The sequence below is a fragment of the Babylonia areolata genome, chromosome 6, assembly GCF_041734735.1.
Source record: "Babylonia areolata isolate BAREFJ2019XMU chromosome 6, ASM4173473v1, whole genome shotgun sequence".
NCBI classification, from domain to species: domain Eukaryota; kingdom Metazoa; phylum Mollusca; class Gastropoda; order Neogastropoda; family Buccinidae; genus Babylonia; species Babylonia areolata.
This window is the reverse complement of record NC_134881.1, coordinates 15,541,251-15,554,344: the sequence shown is the minus strand read 5'-3', so window position 1 is coordinate 15,554,344 and position 13,094 is coordinate 15,541,251. Positions and strand designations below refer to the sequence as shown.

The window sequence follows — 13,094 nt, the reverse complement described above, 5'->3', positions numbered from 1 at the left end:
CAGAAACACTGTTCATAAGTGACAGATATTATTATTATACCTGACATCCCCACTGGTGGAGCACAGAAGATGGACAGCTTCACTGAGTCCACTCACAATCCTTGATGGACAGAAACTGAGAAAGAAAAAGTGAAAGAAAGAAAGGAACAAGGAAGGAAGGAAGGAACGGACGATTGAATGAAAGAGAAAATCGGATGGCTTTTTTTTTTCTTTTTTTTTTTTTTCTTTCTTTCTTTTTATTTTCGGAGTCGGGGGGGGGGGGTTAAGGTGGAGGAGGGTTTTGTTGGGTTGGTTTTTTTGTGTTTTTTTTATACATACACTCACTATTTCGTTTGGTTCGTAACATTATTTAGTTGGTAACGCTGTTGATGTTTATGAAGACATTTGCTGCATGACTTATCATCAATTTTGCACTAATACTTTTGGTCAGTACTTGATGTTATATGCATACATGTGTATGTATATACATATACCTACCATGGAATGTTTGGAACAAAAATTGTTTAAACCAGTCAATTGGTGAATTGATGATCGGGAGAAAAAAAAAATGAGACCATTGCTGATGCCAGGAAGCCTTATCCTGATGTGAATCATCACTTAGCACTGAATTGTTTTGATTTTTTTTTTAATGATAAAATGATAGAGGATGGTCGTATGTGGTACGATGCCAATTCAAACTGCGTACATGACTAAGTTCCCACAAATCTCATATCACAATTTGTATTTGTATTTGCATTTCTTTTTATCACAACAGATTTCTCTGTGTGAAATTTGGGCTGCTGTCCCCAGGGAGAGCGCGTCGCTAAACTACAGCGCCACCCATTCTTTTTTTCTTCTTTTTTTTTTTTTTTTTTTTTTTTGTTGGTTGGTTGGGTTTTTTTGTTTTTTTTCCCTGCGTGCAGTTTTGTTTGTTTTTGTTTTTTCCTATCGAAGTGGATTTTTTCTTTTTATAGAATTTTGCCAGGAACAACCCCTTTGTTCCCGTGGGTTTCAAGAAGAACGTCATCACTTTTTCGACAGAATAATCCCCAATTCCATGGCAGTCAGAGTTCAAGTTGTTGTTTTGTTGTTGTTTTGTTTTTTTTGTTGGGGTTTTTTGTTTGTTTGTTTGTTTGTTTTTTGGGGTTGTTTTTTTTTTGATTGATTGATATGTATACTTAAAAAGTGCCTATCCTCGGTCGCAGACCAAGCTCTAAGCGTTTTATAAACACGGGGTCATTTGCACAACGGGCTGCCTACCTGGGTAGAGCCGACTGACGGCTGCCACTGGGCGCTCATCATTCATTTCCTGTGTCTGTCAGTTAGATTTCAGGCACGCACACATACACACTCAGACAGATGTAACATTTTACGTGTACGACCGTTTTGTTTACCCTGTCATGTAGGCAGCCATAATCCGTTTTCGGGGATGTACGCGTGCATGCTGGGTATGTTCTTGTAGCCATAACCCACCGAACGCTGACATGGATTACAGGATCTTTAACGTGAGTATGATCATCTGCGTGCGTATACACATGAAGGGGGTTCAGGCACTAGCGGGTGTGCACATATGTTGACCTGGGAAATCGGAAAAATCTCCACCTTTTACCCACCAGGCGCCGTCACCGAGATTCGAACCCGGAACCCTCAGACTGAAAGTCCAACGCTTTAACCATTCGGCTATTGTTAAATGTCTGCACGTCGGAAGGTGCACAAGACGTCAACTGAACACTGGCAAGTGACTCCTCAATGATGCAGAGTATCACCTTTGACCTCTCCATGCAGTCTCCTGGAGAACTACTGACATTTAAACCGCAGCATAATGACTTGGGAACGACTGAACTGAAAGCTGGCCTGCTATGAGTGCCTTCATAAGAATGCTGCCCGAGATGTGGAGTGATGGCCTAGAGGTAACGCGTCCGCATAGGAAGCGAGAGAATCTGAGCGCGGTGGTTCGAATCACGGCTCAGCCGCCGATATTTTCTCCCCCTCCACTAGACCTTGAGTGGTGGCCTGGACGCTAGTCATTCGGATGAGACGATAAACCGAGGTCCCGCGTGCAGCATGCACTTAGCGCACGTAAAAGAACCCACGACAACAAAAGGGTTGTTCCTGGCAAAATTCTGTAGAAAAATCCACTTCGATAGGAACAAAAAAAAAAAAACAACTGCATGCAGGAAAAAAATACAAAAAATGGGTGGCGCTGAAGTATAGCGACGCGCTCTCCCCGGAGAGAGCAGCCCGAATTTCACACAGGGAAATCTGTTGTGATAAAAAGAAATACATATACATGTACATATACATATAATGGAAAAATCAGGTCAACGAAAAATACTTATCTGAAAGCGGTTGCATTTCAGGCGGGAAAAATCCGTCAAAAGCTCGTTTTTGGCAATGACAAATGTGTTTGCTTACGCACGGGACTTTGTTTCCACCGTTAAGTTAATTGGCAGGCTGTTTTCTTTTCCAACGTTAAATGAAGTGTGTGTGGGAGGAGGGGAGGGGGAAGGGAGGAGGTAATGAGGGGTATGGGGGGTGGGGGGGGGGAGTTTAGCCTTACATTGCTGATTTCAGCGCAGAGATTATTATCAGGGACGAAAGTGAGATGACTCACTGTGTTGAGCACGCTGAAATGAAACTGTGTGTGCAAGGTGATCGAAGCGTGAAGTCCCCGGGGAAGACAGCCATTCAGACAGCAGGTATTCATTACTTGTAGTGTGAACAATATGCCGGTACCATCGTCTACTGCCCCAACACACACACACACACACACACACGCTCACACACGCCGCTCCCCCAACCCCTCCACACACACACAGACACAGACACACACACACACACACACGCCGCTCCCTCAACCACTCCACACACACACACACACACACACACACACACACACACACACACACACATACTGCTGTGAAGGAAAACTTTCAAACACGTATACTACTTTTTGAGTTTTTGAATACAAGGTTTCAAAACATTTCTATAGCTAGCTTTTCATAAAAATCGTTTAAAAAGACTGCTGAAAATGTTTTGCTATTGTTGGGAATTTTTTCAACTTTTGTTTCACAGTCTAGTTGGTCATTCGCTTCATTTTTTCTTCCTCTAATTTTGCAACCTGCCTTCGACTACGTTATAGCTTCTGAACACACGAATTCTATTCCTCCAGAATGAAACAATGTGAGTGAACGTAAAATTGAAGAACACGCACGCGTGCGCGTGAGCACGCACAAGAGTGGCACAGAGAAAGAAACGAAACGAAACGAAACGAAATTTTATTTCACCAGGGTAATGAGATAAGCAAGTACAATGCTTTTTTCCACCCAGCCCTGGACATAAAAAAACCCAAAACACGCACAAAAACGCAAATAATATTATCAAGCATAAGAAAAAAACCCAAAGTATTAGATCGAAAAAGAAAAAGAAGGAAGTTGGTGGGGAGGGGGCTACGGGGGGGTGGGGGGGGGGAATAATCCATCGAGAGAGAAGGAGGGGGTTGCAGGCAGACAGACAGACAGACTGAGCCAGAGGGAGACAAAAACAGAGAGAGAGAGATAGAGACACAGAGAGACACAGAGAGAGAGAGAGAAGAAACAGAGACAGACAGACAGTAAGAAACACAGAGAGAGAGAGACAGAGAGAGACAGACAGACAGACAAGAAACAGAGAGAGAGACAGAGAGAGAGAGAGACAGGAAACAGAGAGAGAGAGAGAGAGAGAAGAAACAGAGAGAGAGACAAGAAACGGAGAGAGAGAGAGATAGACAGACAAGAAACAGAGAGAGAGACAGACAGACAGACAGACAGATAAGAAACAGAGAGAGACAGAGAAGAAACAGAGAGAGACAGACAGATAAGAAACAGACACACACACACACACACACACACACACACACACACACACACACACACACACACACATAAAACAGAGAGAGACAGACAGACAGAGAGACAGACAAAAAACAGAGAGACAGACAGACAAACACAGAGAGAGAAAAAAAACAGACAGACAAGAAACAGAGAGAGAGAGGGGGGCGGGCGGGGGGATAAGGGAAGGACAAAGAGGGCTGGAGTAAGGTGGTGAAAGAGAGATAGGAAGGGTTAGGAGGACGGGGGGGTGCAGAAAGGAATCCTGTGAGTACGGGGAAGAATCAAATGAGCAGGTAGAAAGGGGACAGGGGAGAGACGGAGAGAGAGAGAGAGATTGTACAATGTCAGAGTACGACAGAAAGCCAGATGCATTTCAAGCGACAGCAGCCATACGCATGCAATGTATTATCAACTCTTACCTTCAGGCAAACGTTTCTGAGTTCCAAAATTTAAAACAAAAACAGAACCAAATGCAGCTTTGTTCCAACCTTTGTTCCAGAATTTTGCCAGGAACAATCCTTTTGTCGCCGTGGGTTCTTTTACGTGCGCTAAGTGCATGCTGCACACGGGACCTCGGTTTATCGTCTCATCCGAATGACTAGCGTCCAGACCACCACTCAAGGTCTGTCTAGTGGAGGGGGAGAAAATATCGGCGGCTGAGCCGTGATTCGAACCAGCGCGCTCAGATTCTCTCGCTTCCTAGGCGGACGCGTTACTTCTAGGCCATCACTCCACATGATCAGAACGTGAAAAGTTCAACATGAGAAACTGATCCTCTTGCCTTTAATGCTGTCCAGTCCACTTCTGTCCTGGAAGGAGAGTCTGTGAGGGTGTGTGTCGTCCCCCTCTCGCCCTTTATCCCTAGTGTGGAAAATCCAACTGAGCGTCTAGTCTTTCAGATGAGACGATAAACCGAGGTCCCGTGTGCATCAGGCACTTGGCGCTCTGGAAAAGAACCCATGGCAACGATAGTATTGTCCTCTGGCAAAATTATGTATAAAAAAAAGAAAAAAAGAAAGAAATCCACTCTGATAGGTACACAAATCTATGAGCATGCGCTCAAGGCCTGACTAAGCGCGATGGGTTATGCTGTTGGTCAGGCATCTGCCTAGCAGGTGATGTGGTGTAGCGTATAAGGCTTTGTCCGAACGCTGTGACGCCTCGTTGAAAAACTGAAGCTGAAGCTGAAACTGAAACTGTCATCTTCTTGTGTAAATCCCACGTCAGCAATAAACAAATGAATTTTTATTGTGTTTTATTTTTGTTGTTTGTTTGTTTGTTTGGGTTTTTTTTGTTTTGTTGTGTTTTTTTTTCGGGGGGGGGGGGGTTGTTTTTTGGTTTGTTTGTTGTTGTTTTTGTTGTGGTGGTGGTGGTGGTGGTAGGTTTTTTGTGGGTTTTTTGTGGGGGTTTTTTAAGCTACTGAGAACACATAATTATGATTTCGTTGGTGTTTTGTGTGTGTGTGCAGGGAAGTGCACCGGAAGGTGGGCCATACATGCATGCTGGGGCGGTAAGTTTTCAATTTGTCATTACTTGATTGATTGATGTGGGGGGTATGGGGTGGGGGTGGGTGGGGGGAGGGGGCATGTTAATTGTTAGTGTGAGTGGCTGGGTGGGGAGGGTGGAGTGAGTAGTCGTGTTATCGAATATTTGAGAACACTGAAATTTTGCGAAATGTTTTCCTGAAGTGTTGGTGTGTGGTTGTGTGTGTGTGTGTGTGTGTGTGTGTGTGTGTGTGTGTCGTGTTTGTGTGTGTGCATATGTGTGTGTGTGTTTGTGATGTTATATCGTTGGCAGTGAAAGATATGCTTGGGTGATGAAGATGTAAATCATATTTTCACTTGCGCCACTTCAGTGATGATCACAATCATCTATCAAACTATCTGTGTGTGTGTGTGTGTCTCTCTCTCTCTCTCTCTCTCTCTCTCTCTCTCTCTCTCTCTCTCTCTATATATATATATATATATATATATATATATATCCTGTCGTCTAGTAAACCGTGATGGCTCCAGACATTTTGGCAACACAGCCTCCTCCAATTCCTCGCACAATCAGTTAAACTAAATTAACGTCCACAGGAACAGTTCGAGGTCAAAAGAAATGTTACGGGGGAAACAGCCAGTCAGTAGCCATAATGATGATGTCTCTGACACACCGAGGCCGTGGCACAGAATAAACTAGTTACTGAATGGTTATGCCTGAGCAGATTGTCTCTCACCGAGCGTTCCTGTGTGCAGAAAGCTGGTCCAGGCAGCTTGGCTTTTAGACCATCCGTGAGAACATATCACTCGGGTTTCGTGAAAACAGTCTGCTCTCGTCAACGTTCCATCCACGCGCTTTTAATAAAAACGGTTTTAACTGCTGGAGATGTTGAACTGTAATGTAGAAGCGAAGAATTGAGATCGAATTAAGGTGTGGCTTAGAGTCGGAAAGAACAAATTATATTATTATTATTACCTCTCTCTCTCTCTCTCTCTCTCTCTCTCTCTCTCTCTCTCTCTCTCTCACACACACACACACACACACACACACACACACACACACAACCACTCGTATCAACCCAATCATGGCTATCCCCTTCCGTTAGCTGTTCCTAATCCTGGCTATCCCTTTCAGTTAGCTGTTCCCAATGCTGGCTATCCGCCTCCGTTAGCTGTTCCCAATCCTGGCTATCCCTTTCAGTTAGCTGTTCCCAATGCTGGCTATCCCCTTCAGTTAGCTGTTCCCAATGCTGGCTATCCGCCTCCGTTAGCTGTTCCCAATCCTGGCTATCCCTTTCAGTTAGCTGTTCCCAATCCTGGCTATCCCCTTCAGTTAGCTGTTCCCAATCCTGGCTATCCCCTTCAGTTAGCTGTTCCCAATCCTGGCTATCCCCTTCAGTTAGCTGTTCCCAATCCTGGCTATCCCCTTCAGTTAGCTGTTCCCAATCCTGGCTATCCCCTTCAGTTAGCTTTTCCCAATCCTGGCTATCCCCTTCAGTTAGCTGTTCCCAATCCTAGCTATCTCCTTCAGAGAGGGGACGACAGACAGACAGACAGACAGAGAGGTGGGATTTAGGGAAGGAATTATTGTACAGAACCATCTCGTAGTTGCAAGGGTAGGAGTGGAGGTGGGGGGCAAGGAGTGTGGGGGTGAGGGGGGCGTTTTTTTTCTTCACAGTTATCATGCAAACTCTGGCACCAAGATGGAGAACGATCGACGACCACAGTCTGTTGACATTCTCGGTGTACCTGTGGTCGAACATTACCGATACAACCCAGTTTCGTTGTTGTGTTTTTTGTCTGTTTATTTCTTGTTTTTTTTAACAGCAAAAAAAAAGTTTGCATTCATAGTCGAATGGGATACAATGTGGTGTGTGTGTGTGTGTGCGTGCGTGCGTGCGTGCGTGCGTGCGTGCGTGTGTGTGTGTGTGTGTGTGTGTGTGTGTGTGTATGTTTATGTGATGAAAGATACGTAGATACTGGCAGAGAGTAAGACAAAAGACAGAGACAAGGGACATGCAGAGACAGAGAGCCAGTTAAGCAGGGGGGAAGAGGATAGCCAGCATTGGGAACAGCTAACTGAAGGGGGATAGCCAGATTGGGAACAGCTAGCTGAAGGGGGGTAGACAGCATTGGGAACAGCTAACTGAAGGGGGGTAGACAGCATTGGGAACAGCTAACTGAAGGGGGGTAGACAGCATTGGGAACAGCTAACTGAAGGGGATAGCCAGCATTGGGAACAGCTAACTGAAGGGGGGTAGACAGCATTGGGAACAGCTAATTGAAGGGGATAGCCAGCATTGGGAACAGCTAACTGAAGGGGGGTAGACAGCATTGGGAACAGCTAACTGAAGGGGGGTAGACAGCATTGGGAACAGCTAACTGAAGGGGATAGCCAGCATTGGGAACAGCTAACTGAAGGGGATAGCCAGCATTGGGAACAGCTAACTGAAGGGGATAGCCAGCATTGGGAACAGCTAACTGGAGGGGATAGCCAGCATTGGGAACAGCTAACTGGAGGGGATAGCTAGGATTGGGAGGCTGTTTCGGGGGGAGGGGGGGATAGCCAGAATAACAGTACTATTTTTTGTGACAAAAGATTTCTTTGTGTGGATTTCGGGCTGTTTTCCCCAGGAACAGCGCGTCGTTACACCGAGAGCGCCACCCACCTTTTTGTGCGTTTTTTTTTTGTTTGTTTTGTTTGTTTTTGTTTTTGTTTTTTTTGTTTGTTTGTTTGTTTTTGTTGGAGGGGTTTTTTCTGCCTACAGTTTTATTTGTTTCTCCTATCGAAGTGGATTTTTCTACAAAACGTTTGCTCGGGATAACCCCTTTGTTGCCATGGGTTCTTCAACGTGCGTTAAGTGCATTCTGCACAAGGGGACATGGCTAACAACGACAAGGCATAGGTTCCAGAAAGAAAGGAGGGTTGTGTCTGTGTGGAGGGCGTGGGGTGGGCGGGGGATGCGGTGGGGGTGGGCGTGGGAGGGTGGGGGGAGGGGGGGCTAGGAAAACACTTTGCTGCATGAAGGTCAGGATGTTGTTGTGCAGTGTGAAGGACCTGATCAAAAATGCAATTTACTTGCGCCTTCATCCTCCGGCCTACCATGCAAGCCAGCAAGGCCGGATTAACTCTCTGGAAACGTGGGGGGTTTTCTTTCCCCCACCCCCCTCTCCTCTTCTCCAAGGAGAGAGTTAGGGAAAGGGTCGTGGGAGTGGCACGGGGAGTGTGTGGGTGTGTGTGGGGGGGGGGAGGAAGGAGGAATGGGGTTCGGGGGCGTTAGGGGTGGGGTGGGGGGGGGACTAGATGGGGGAGGAAGAAGGACGGAAGAGATTATGTGAAATTTTGAGTCTGATCTTAACGATGGTTGAAGTGGGTGGGCGTGCTTTTCAGTGAACTCTGTGTGTGTGTGTGTGTGTGTGTGTGTGTGTGTGTGTGTGTGTGTGTGTGTGTGTGTGTGTACTCTGTGTGTGTGTGCGTGTGTGTGTGTGTGTGTGTGTATCTCTCTGTGTGTGTATGAGTGTGTGTGTGTGCGTTTGCTTTTGAGAGAGTGAGAGTGAAAGAGGGAGAAGTGTGTGTGCGTGTGTGTGTGTGTGTGTGTGTGTGTGTGTGTGTGTGTGCACGCATGCGCCTACCACACACGCCTCTGATTCAACATCAAGCTTTACCACACTCAATGCGGCGGCAGGCGCACCAAACGTTGCTTTTCCCCAAGGACGTCCTAATTGACAGCGTAGTATAGCGGCCATTCCAAGTTGGTCGTGTTTTTAAAATGAAGGCTGTGGATTGTCCCTCTCCTGTACGCTCCCCCACACACGCCTCCAGGCCTCTCTCTCTTTGCACAGGACTCACCTCATCCGCTGTCTGTCTCCACCCCCCCCCCCCACCCCCCCACCCCCCACTCACTCTCCCCACCCCACCCCCACCCCCCTCCGCTCAAATTCTCTCGCTCCTGTCTTGGACGAATGGAGGAAAATGCTAAGTTCGCCTAATTCATTTCTTGAAGTTGTATTTAAGATGCGATCTCAGTCTCTGTCTCTGTCTGTCTGTATCTATCTCTGTATCTCTCTCTGTCTCTCTCTCTGTCTCTCTCTCCCCCCCCTCTCTCTCTCTGCTCAAATGTGTGGGTGCACGTGCCTCTGTGTGTGTGTGTGTGTGTGTGTGTGTTTGTGTGTGAAAGCGAACAAGCCGGAGGGAAAGAGAGAGAGAGAGAGAGAGAGAGAGAGAGTAAAACTAATATTTCAGCAAGCATTTCCGGGTTGTGAGTGCAGTTCATTCGTTTCTATAAATCACAGATCGCCTCTGGCAAGTCACCAATGCATATGTATGAATGGATACATTCTTTTCTTTTCTGGGTTTTTTTTTTCTCTCTCTCATTTTTTCCTTGGGATGGTGAGTGGAGAAAGGAGGTGTCTGCTGGAAGTTTTACAGTGAGATAGCATATGACAAAAATAAAATCAGGCCACATAATTTTTCCCTTTATCGTAAACGCAGATCTCCTTCCTGAACGTCACCTTCAACCAAGAAAAGTATAGAAAGATCACTGTAGAGAGAAGAAAAAATTAATGGTCATTGATTGTGTACAACTAACAGTGCTGCAATTTACAATTAACAATGCCGTAATTACTGAACAACCGACAGTGCTGCAATTTACAATTAACGTTGCTGCAAGCTTGTGTCAAACTGTTCCAGTCAGTCAAACATGATGACAATAAAAGCGCTCATACAGATTGTTTGCAACTAACAGTGCTGAAATTTACATCTAACAGTGCTGAAATTTACATCTAACAGTGCTGAAATTTACAACTAACAGTGCTGAATTTTACAACTGAAATTTGCAACTAACAGTGCTGAAATTTACAACTAACAGTGCTGAAATTTAGAACTGAAATTTACAACTAACAGTGCTGAAATTTACATCTGAAATTTACAACTAACAGTGCTGAAATTTAGAACTGAAATTTACAACTAACAGTGCTGAAATTTAGAACTGAAATTTACAACTAACAATGCTGAAATTTACAACTAACAGTGCTGAAATTTACAACTAACAGTTCTGAAATTTACAACTAACAGTGCTGAAATTTACAACTAACAGTTCTGAAATTTACAACTAACAGTTCTGAAGTTTACAACTAACAGTTCTGAAATTTACAACTAAGTTCTGAAGTTTACAACTAACAGTTCTGAAATTTACAACTAACAGTGATGCAACCTTATGTCAAACTGTACCAATCAGTCAAAAACAGAATGACAACAACAACTGAAAATAATTAATAATAAAATAAAAAGCGCTCATACACCCGCGCAAATAATGTTCAGACACGGTGACAAAGACAACGGAGAGGAGACACAAGAGGCTGTGTGTGGCTGGTCACAATCAACGTGAACGAAGTCGCCATTCAAAAAAAATAAGGTCAAAAGTAATCTTTTCACCACAGCAGTCCTTTCAGCTGTTCAAAGACTGGCAATGAACTGATCAAACAGACCTGGCTTCCATGGTCGATGGTCGATGGGGGGGGGGGGGGGGAAGAGTTGACGTGGCCAGATGGACATGGACATGGAATGCAAGGGGTAAGGGGGGGGAGGGAACGGGGGGGGGGAGGGGGAGAGCACTCTTCCACCGCTGCCGGCATGCTGGGGAAAAAGCCGCTGAGCTGAACTCCAACAGGACAGCGGCTTCCTGCAGCTGATGAGGTCCAGCTAAGACTGTTTGCTCTCCCCCTTTTCTCGCTTCTGGAGGACGTGAGAAGACATTTTACACATTCTCTTGCGCAGGCTCGCTCTACCCACTCCACACACACACCCCCTCCACCCCCCACCCCCCCTCCCCCCCTCCACACACACGCACACACACACATATACACACACACGGAGCTCTCCGCCGTTGAAACGAAACATGGCTGGAAGGTTTCAGCCGCTTGTTTGATGAGGAAGATAAACTGCCGTGTTTGTCCAGCAATGGCTGTTGACTGCGGTGTTTGTTTGTCCAGCAATAGCCGTGGACAACAGTGTTTGTCCAGCAATAGCTGGGTTGGTTTGTTTTTTTGTTTTGTTTTGTTTTGTTTGCGCTTTTCCGTCTTTATCAAAAAGACCGATTTAAAAACAACTAAAACATAGTTTCAAACAGGAAACATTAAAAACAGTATTAAGAAAATCATATATCCACAAACGTTTCTATGCTATCGTTAAAAACAGTAAAGTTCTACTCACTCATAACCCATTTATTTGTGTTCGTCGATGTACCAAACGATACATTTAAAATGATTTGAAGAAAAAATAATATATATAAAGATGTAATTTACCGTGAGACCAGGCCCTCGATCTGCCAGTGCGATCGATCAGGCAGACATGCCTGCAAAAGTCTTTCTCTGAAGTATATCTCTAAAAGTTATCAAAAGAAGAAGAAACTTCGACTGAAGTAGGGGAAAGAAGAAGGGGGGTGTGGGGTGGGGGGGGGGGGTATGGACTAAGGTAGGAGAGGATGAGGGGTGTGTTTGTGACAACAAAGTCCTATAATTACAAAAGGTCCTACAACAACAACAACAACAAAAAGTCCTACAACAGTAACAAAATGTCAAAACAAAAAGTTCTATAACAACAACAAAAAGTCCTACAACAACAACAGCAACAACAAAAAGTCCTACAACAACAACAAAAAGTCCTACAACAACAACAAAAAGTCCTACAACAACAAAAACAAAAAGTCCTACAATAACAACAAAAAGTCCTACAACAAAAGTCCTATAACAACAACAAAAAGTCAACAATAACAACAACAACAAAGTCCTATAACAACAACGTCCAACAGCAGCAACAAAAAGTCCTACAACAACAACAGAAAGTCTTATAACAGCAACAAAAAGTCCTGCAACAACAACAACAAAAAGCCCTATAACAGCAACAAAAAGTCCTGCAACAACAACAACAAACAAAAAGTCCTATACAAAATATCCAGTTACAACAGCAACAAAATGTCCAATAGCAAAAACAACAAAAACCCGATAACAACAACAACAACAACAACAAACCGAATAACAACAAAACAGCCCAATAATCACAACAAATCCAGTAACAACAAACACATACCTCTCTTCTGAAAAAATCCAATAACAACAACACAAAGTCCAATAAAAACAACAAGTCCAATAGCTACAATGAAAACAACACATATAAGTCCAATAACAACAACAAGAAGCCCAATGACAACACAAAATCCAGAAACAACAACAACAACTCCAATAGCAACAACAAAAACATCCAAAACAAGTCCAACAACAACAACACCAACAAAAAATGAAATGAAATTATGGTGCTTAGAGCCTCGCCGACCACTAAGGCCATCTCAAGGCTATCGCCGCGTCAATTACTGCTACAAGGCTAAAAAAAACAACCAATTAAAACGAGTCACCACTTCAAACTTTCCACTCCAAAGTTAAAAAAAAACTTCCATAGTTTAAAACCTTCAAATCTGGTTAAAAAGGTTCACTTCTTTTAAGAAGTCCATCAGCGCCCACGGAGGGACATCACGAAACAAAGTCTTCAAAGAAACCGCCGTGTAATGTCTGCGTCTAACGTCATGCAGATCCCAACAGTCAAGGAGCACGTGTTTCACGGTGAGAGGCTCGTCACAGGGAACGCATCGAGGGGCCTCCTCCCCCTTCAACAAGTAAGAATGAGTAAAAAAAAAGTGTGCCCCGTACGCAGTCTGCACAGCACAGATTCCTCCTTTCTGTTCTTCACCCCCGAAGGGAGGGTCTCCCC

General features: G+C 44.6%; 1 protein-coding gene across 1 annotated transcript in view; it reads left to right on the top strand.

Moving 5' to 3' along the window:
• LOC143282780 (uncharacterized) overlaps window positions 1–13,094 on the top strand; it is a 70,510-nt gene that overhangs the window by 46,970 nt on the left and 10,446 nt on the right. The window contains exon 2 of the mRNA XM_076588545.1: window positions 5,320–5,361. Coding sequence (XP_076444660.1) covers window positions 5,320–5,361 — 42 coding nt within the window. The remainder of the gene's footprint in view (window positions 1–5,319; window positions 5,362–13,094) is intronic.